At 36.1% G+C, this 7,850-nt stretch overlaps 1 protein-coding gene across 2 annotated transcripts in view; it reads right to left on the reverse strand.

Annotated features, from left to right (window-relative positions):
- The window catches only part of ccnl1b (cyclin L1b), a 23,365-nt gene that overhangs the window by 2,882 nt on the left and 12,633 nt on the right, over positions 1-7,850 (reverse strand). The window contains exons 1-5 of one of the 2 annotated variants that reach the window (XM_048164358.1): positions 4,524-4,861; positions 4,164-4,238; positions 3,974-4,083; positions 2,111-2,228; positions 1,036-1,100 (exon numbers count right to left, since the gene is read on the reverse strand). In XM_048164358.1, coding sequence (XP_048020315.1) covers positions 1,036-1,100; positions 2,111-2,228; positions 3,974-4,083; positions 4,164-4,238; positions 4,524-4,763 — 608 coding nt within the window. In that variant the 5' untranslated portion in view covers positions 4,764-4,861. Of the gene's footprint in view, positions 1-1,035; positions 1,101-2,110; positions 2,229-3,973; positions 4,084-4,163; positions 4,239-4,523; positions 4,862-7,850 lie in introns of those variants that run through there. The other variant, XM_048164357.1, reaches the window with a different exon arrangement.

Here is a 7,850-nt window from a genome sequence, read left to right on the forward strand (position 1 = left end):
ACATGAACAAAAACCTACAACACCTGCCATGCTCTCTCTCTCTCGCTCTCTCATATGGCTTATTATGGAGACTCTTAACTTCATGTCCTTTCCCTCACTTTTGTTTTTTTTAAATGTAGCCATGATGGAAGCAATATAATCTTAAATTTGAGTAAATAATCATCTCAAATCACAAAACTAAAGCAACATGCTAAAACAAACGTGCATGTTTGGCGAAATCGAAACTTTTTAAACCCCATATCAAAAAAAAAAGGTGTGAGGAGAGGCAATATCAGGGGACAACTTACTGTGACAATTCACATGAACAAAATTCATATGAAAAAAAGTGTAACATACCGTTTTCACTGCTAAAAAAATCATTTGGATTTAGAGAGCAACAAATGCACAACTATCTACTAGCACTTGAGCTCTGGGGGGAGAAAAAAAAAAAAAAAAAAAAAAAAGAAAAAAGAAAAAAGCAAATCCTGGACCCCCCAGCAAAGCCAACCTCCGCTGAGAGCTCTCACTGGATTGGCTGGCAGCCTCGAAAAGGCCAGCCAATGAGGTGGGAGGGGTTCCTGGGTCTTGTGCCTGAGGAGTTCGGGTGTTTTCTGTGACACTTACCACCATGGGCTACCCTTTAATCAAAGAGTAGAGAAAGGACAAAGTTAAACAGAGCTCTCCATAAGCCAGAACCTCAATGATGTGCAACAAGTCAATAATGCATGACCTACTGAATAATCCTGCATTTTTATTACAAAAAAAGCAAAGGGGGGATGCCAGAATAATGTGAACCTATCTTACCTTTAGGTATACCAAGCTACAATGCAATTCATACTTTATAATGCAGTGTTTCCACTAAGTCCTGTAGATGCCTAAGTAGCAAGCTCTTTCACAAGTTCAAGCTCTTATCAGCAAATTATGACAGCTACTAGTGGAAACACAGCACGAGTCCAACCATAAACCTGATCCAATGTCTCCTCTATAAGGGGAAAAAATTCCAAGTCATAATTTGAAGGGCATTTTCATGAGCTCCAAAGACAAAAGTACACTTACCATGCAGTTTGAACCAGCATCTGATTCTTCTCACATTCAAGCACTTGTAGGAACATGACAATAATCTGAAATAGTTGAAAATGTAAAATTAATTGATTGGACACTATCAGGATTTCCATAAAAAAATTTTTTTATAATAGCAGTATAACCAGGGCCTACAATTAACACTCGCCAAAAGCCAAATGAGAGAAAAAATTGCCGTTGGAGCGTATATAAAACGTTGTCACTTGCCATTTGGCTGGTAAAATTTTTATTCTAACAATGCATGAACGTCACTCAGGACAGTTGACGGGCTAGCGAAAAGTTTAAGCCTGGAACATTTAAATAAAGAACATGTGAAAGGGAGCTTATTTTATTACATGTGAACTGTGTGGAAAGTTTAGTGTCCCAGAATGCTGCATCTCTTGGACAGGGCGCGAATACTAAACTGAGCTCTCTTTCACGTCTTCTTGCACTTGAGCGGACAAACTTACACAAAACTGTCACAAAATAGCAAGTGTTACGCATGTGTACAGTATCAGTATATTAGATCCGTGCATTCACTCTTAAAGTGACAGCAGCCTAATATTCCTGCTGCTTTTTAATGTTATCAAACAACAAAGGACTAACTGCTCTTGATCGAATCATGTTTGAAACTTTAAATAAGGATTAATTAAGTATATTTAGACAGTGAAGACTATGAAGTGTTATTTTACATTTGCTTAATTTATTAAATATCTGTACCCAAAAACTACTGTCAGACCTACCTGAAAAACACTGTACATTTCATTTGTATCTTTGCTATATTGTATTTATTTGTGCTTTTACTTATAGATTTGTTTTTACTGACTGTTTTAGCTGTGGTATCAAAATTGGAAAAGAGAATTGTGAATTTTCGCTGTTATCTATGATTTGTGTGTCATAACTGCCTGTTTTTGCAGTTTCATAGCTGGTAAAAAAAAATATGGCCAGTACATTTTCTTAAGTCACCAGCCATTGGTAGGCGTGGCAAAAAGTTAGTTTTAGGCCCTGAGTATAACTGAGAAATAATAAATAAACTGAGTAAAACAGTATAATTTTAGAAAACAAAAGTCACCTTGTGTGGATGTTTGACATGAACACAGAAGCCCAACTCCTTAAGGACACGGCGCTCCGCTTTGATCACTTGATTCTTGGTGTTAATGTAGTTTTGATCAAGGACAAGAGGGGTGCTCCTGGTATAACAAAGAAAACAGATTCACGTTAGGGCTGCATGATTAATTGCACGAGATTGTCATGCGTGTCTCATCAGTAAAGCCGGTTCTGTGATTAGCGGTAAATGTCCATCACCTGCTTTCAAATGGAGTGGCACTTAATATACAGAGCCGTAGTTCGCGGACAAGCTACGCAATATCGTGTTCATAATCGCAGATGAATCGCTTTCGATTACGAACGCGATATTGCGTAGCTTGTCCGCGAACTACGGCTCTGTATATTAAGTGCCACTCCATTTGAAAGCAGGTGATGGACATTTACCGCTAATCACAGAACCGGCTTTACTGACGAGACACGCATGACAAAAGCATGCGATTAATCGTGCAGCCCTAATTCACGTTGGACGCATGTTATTAGAAAGACTACATTTCTATGGCATCTACATTGTCAGCTTTATTTCATATACTCTTTGCAGATTATACTTGCTTATAACACAATTTCTCTCCAATTCAAGCAGTAAAAATTAAACATCTTCAAAATGGTTTCAAATAAACAGATCATTTAATATCGTGCAATCCAGTTAGTAGAACAGACAAGTAATTGAGGGATATGAAATGACAGCTTTTATCTAATATACGTTTTGGATTTCATGGTAAATAAAAGTTACACATCTTATTAAAAAAAAAAATTTCGAAATAGGGGAGAACCGGGACGAAAGTAACAAAGCGATTTTCTCAGAGCACTGACTACATTTGCATTCCAAGCTGCCAAATATCATGTGATTTCGTCATTGTTTCCCGAGGTTAGGTCCGGAAAGCAGTTTTCGAGTATGGTAAATAAACTGCTGAAGCGGTACTTTTTTTTCTACTTACAAGTTGTGTTTCTCATTTCATGTGTCACAATAATGATCAATCTACAGGTTATTTAGTGCTGTAACAAATCCTGAAGTTTGACTTGAAAGTAAATTGGGTTTAAATATCAGGAGTTCATGTCGGGACAATTTTGCTTTCTCTGCGTTGCAGCATTTATTAAAAAATGTTTATGTCATATTATACTAGCAGAATATGCCAAGAGTGAGGGTCAGAAAGACAAACAGATCTGATTCAGCCAGATGTTTATGTAAGGTAATTTCTGGACATATCTGTTGCTGATTTCTGTATGTCACCATTTATTCACTCAATCTGTTTACATTTACCATACCATTTTTAGCCAAACCTTAGCTTTTCAACAGCCACCTATGAATTTGCAGTTTCCATTCAGATGTTTTTATGCATATTTTGAATTTATATGCTGGATTGGAAACATGACTACTGTTACATTGTTGAGAATTTATATTATGCTAATTCAATTTTCATATTGTTCAACTGCCAAAAATAAATAAAAAATAATTATTTTATATATATATATATATATATATATATATATATATATATATATATATATATATATATATATAAAATCATTTTTATAAGATTATATATAGGCTATTCTAAACAATTCATGTTTGTACCGTCGGGTTACTTTTGAAACATTTGATGATACTGAAATTCTCAATTTAAAATGAAAATGTAATTTAATATTTTTTGCAAAGAAAGGACAAAATGTGTTTTCATTTAAATATTATAAGGGTCACAGTCAGGTACATATTTAGTAACACAAATCTAGCTTGTATTGTTGTGTTACTTCTGACCCACCTGTGCGTTACTTTCGTCCCTGCTCTCCCCTACTTAGCTTAACTAATAATAAAAACACAGGATCGACTTACTTTTTGCCCTTTCCTTGTCTCAAGTGATGGAAAACATTGATCACATCCCTCACTCGTCTCGGCGATTCCTCAATCTTTGACGCCAAGTTCACACAGGCCATGGCAACAATCTGTTTTAAAGTGAAAACAGCATTAATTATTTTCATGACTTGTGTGGAGTCAGTTTATACATTTATTATTTTTGACTTGCCTCAAAGCTGTGTTTGATGAAGGACTTCGAGTAAAAGAATCGTTGAAAAAGGACTTGTCCTGTCGCCATCGCCACCTAATAAAATACAAAATAAAACATTAAAACGACGTTCATGCCACTTTACTTACAGGAAAGCAACACTTTATGTATAATTAGTTTGAAATTACAACCCAAAATACATTGCAGGGCCTCCGCTGGCACGATCTAAAGGACTCGCTGGCAGACAAAAGGCCGCCCGGTTTCAATGTGCCGGTTACGGCTAACTAGCCGTGCTAAGCTAGCATCGTCTTACGCCTTTAGGTCATTATGAATTTATCTAACGAATTAATTCATTCATATTAAGCATAGTTAGACAGTAACCTGTGGCAGACGCAGAAGAATCCCGGCAGATTGGATGAGTTCACAGCCCAAAATCCGCAGGTCTGTTTCGGTCTCATGGTCGAGGCCATCCAGCATGGACGGGGTCGAGGATAATCTTTCCTCGGGTATAATCGAGTTATCGATGGCCAGAAACACCTCCGAATATACTTTATCGCCGATAAGAATGCCTTGGTTGTTTGGTGGAGTGTTCAGATGAGGTGATAAAACGCCCAGAGACATTTTGATGGAGTAAATCGGTATAACAAAACGTAAACCCTTCGTCTGCCAGGCGGAAATGGCAACGTTTCGTAATTGACGCAATACATCGACGGAAGTGACGTCACTGGTTCCGTTGGCACTGTGAAATCTCCTAGAATACCGCGATATTATGTTTGTGCGCCGTGTGGGTGAAATGTTCTCACAATGATAGTTAATTATATAATTATAATAAAATATTTTTAATATATAAAAACATAAGTCTATGATATGTCCTCGTGTGTATTACAGTTTTTCTCAGTCGCTTTGGTACATTTCTTGAATCAAACTCACAATTTGCAAAACAGTAAGTGCATTTCTCAAAACAATTTGTACAAATAGCAAAACACCATGGATAACCTGCAAAAGCCACTCTCTTACTCAAAATCCTTAGTTCATCTCTCAAAAGTAAATATCTGTGTCAATGAACATGTCAGTGCCATCAGAATGACAAGTCCTTGTGTCATTGTGTACGGATAAGACAGTCAAATTGTTTAGTCATGTTCTCAATATAACAGTTTACTCTGGAGGGATGTTCTGATGGAAACTATGGCTAAAGTTTTGATGTCAATTATTGTCAATTATAAGTTACATCTTAGTGTATGTGTGAGTGTAATTGCAAGAGAATGGAAAAGATTCAAATTTACTCTCTTACTGTTTGTACTGTATTTTATTGACAGAACATGTCATTGAGTCATTGAATCATGTCGTTAGAGAAAGTCAAGATTCACCTGGGAGCAATTTACCAATTCAGGACAGATTTAGAAAAAAGTCTAATGGAAATATAGAAAGTATAGAAATATGCTTGACATATTATGATAACGTGTTCAACCATTTTGCATGTAAAGACTTATGCTATGAGCTTGTGCCTAAATGTTGTGGGGGGTGAGACTATTCAACAGAGACCCAATATAATACATTTTGATCAACATGACATAAGCAACTGATAATGTAGGAAACAACAGAGAATTGTACATAATCATTTGCATGGATGTACCAAAGCATTTGCAACTTGTTCAAAGAAATGAGAAACTGCTTTTTTGATGTGCACAAGTGACACAATGATGTGAGAATTGAACAGGTAGTTTTGAGAATTTCAATTCTGATCTGAGAAATGTACCAAAGCGACTGAGAAAAACTGTAACTAAAGGGAATGGAAAACAACTTTATACCACTAGATAGATAGATAGATGGACAGACAGACACATATATAAATAGATAGATAGACAAATAGACTGACAGATAGATAGATAGACAGACAGACAGCTATATAGATAGATAGATAGATAGATAGATAGATACATAGATAGATAGACAGATAGATAGATAGATAGATAGACAGACAGACAGACAGACAGACCGATAGATAGACAGACAGACAGACAGATATATAAATAGATAGATAGACAAATAGACAGACAGATAGATAGACAGACAGACAGACAGCTATATAGATAGACAAATAGACAGACAGATAGATAGATAGACAGATAGACAGACAGACAGACAGATAGATAGATAGATAGACAGACAGACAGACAGACAGATAGATAGATAGATAGATAGATAGATAGATAGACAGACAGACAGATAGATAGATAGATAGATAGATAGATAGATAGATAGATAGATAGATAGATAGATAGATAGATAGATAGATAGATAGATAGATAGATAGATAGACACTAGCTGAACTATTAGACAAAATACAAACCCTGTGGTGTCAATGGCATCCTAAATGAAATGATAAAATTCCCCAATATTTGGAACAAAGGCCTAATTACCCCAATCCATAAAAATGGAGACAGATTTGAGTTCAGCACAAAACCCCAAATAATGCCTGCAGAGCAGAATTAGGATTATACCCACTTATAATCACAATTCAAAAAACGGCCATTAAATTCCATACCCACCTAAAAAATAGTGATTAACAGACCCTCCATCACAAAGCCCTGAACTACCAAGAGCTGACACCAGGAAGAAACGCCCTCGGCAAATTGGTCTTGGAGTTGACTACACAAACCACAACATGTCTGACTGAAAATAAAAACTTAGCCAGACCAAACCAAATAATTAAAACACAAAAAGAAAAATACCTAAAACATGGGACAGATGCAACAGCCCTACAAAGTAAATTGGTATGCTATTTGGCCCTAAACAGAAAATATGAATTGGCAGGATACCTCAGTACAGTGAGTGACCCTAAACTGAGAAAAGTCCTGAGCATGTACAGACTCAGTGAACACAATCTCATCATAGAGACAGGCAGACACAGACAGACCTGGCTACCACAGGAAGAGCGGCTGTGTCCCCACTGCACAGAGAATGAAGTGGAAACAGAACTGCACCTTCTAACATCCTGCCCTAAATATGCACAAATTAGGGACACTTTCTATCCCCATTTCACAACTCACCACAAAGACTTCCAACAGAAACCAAATGTGGACAAACTCCCATACCTGCTAGGAGAAATCCCAGCAAGCTCAAACCTGGCCGCCAGGTATGTGAGGTCCTGTCACCAGGAAAGAGCCTCCAGCGGGACAGAACTACCAACACACTCACTAAATGCCTAGAGACACTTCTATAAATATTGTAAGATTTAACATTTTTATTGCAATTTTATTATTATTATTGCTATTTTATTGCTAGATTTTTTTTTCTTCATTATTATTATTTTATTTATTTATTTTTATTGTACAGTGTTATTAATGCTTTGGCAATGTAAAGATTTCTTTCTCCATGCCAATAAAGCTATTTTGAATTTGAATTTGAATTTGAATTTGAATTTAGATAGACAGACAGACAGACAGACAGATAGATAGATAGATAGATAGATAGATAGATAGACAGATAGATAGATAGATAGATAGACAGACAGACAGATAGATACATAGATAGATAGACAGACAGACAGCTATATAGATAGACAAATAGACAGACAGACAGATATATAAATAGATAGACAAATAGACAGACAGATAGATAGATAGATAGATAGATAGATAGATAGATAGATAGATAGATAGATAGATAGATAGATAGATAGACAGACAGCTATATAGATAGACAAAT

Source organism: Megalobrama amblycephala, linkage group LG17 (genome assembly GCF_018812025.1).
Source record: "Megalobrama amblycephala isolate DHTTF-2021 linkage group LG17, ASM1881202v1, whole genome shotgun sequence".
In the NCBI taxonomy this organism is placed as follows: domain Eukaryota; kingdom Metazoa; phylum Chordata; class Actinopteri; order Cypriniformes; family Xenocyprididae; genus Megalobrama; species Megalobrama amblycephala.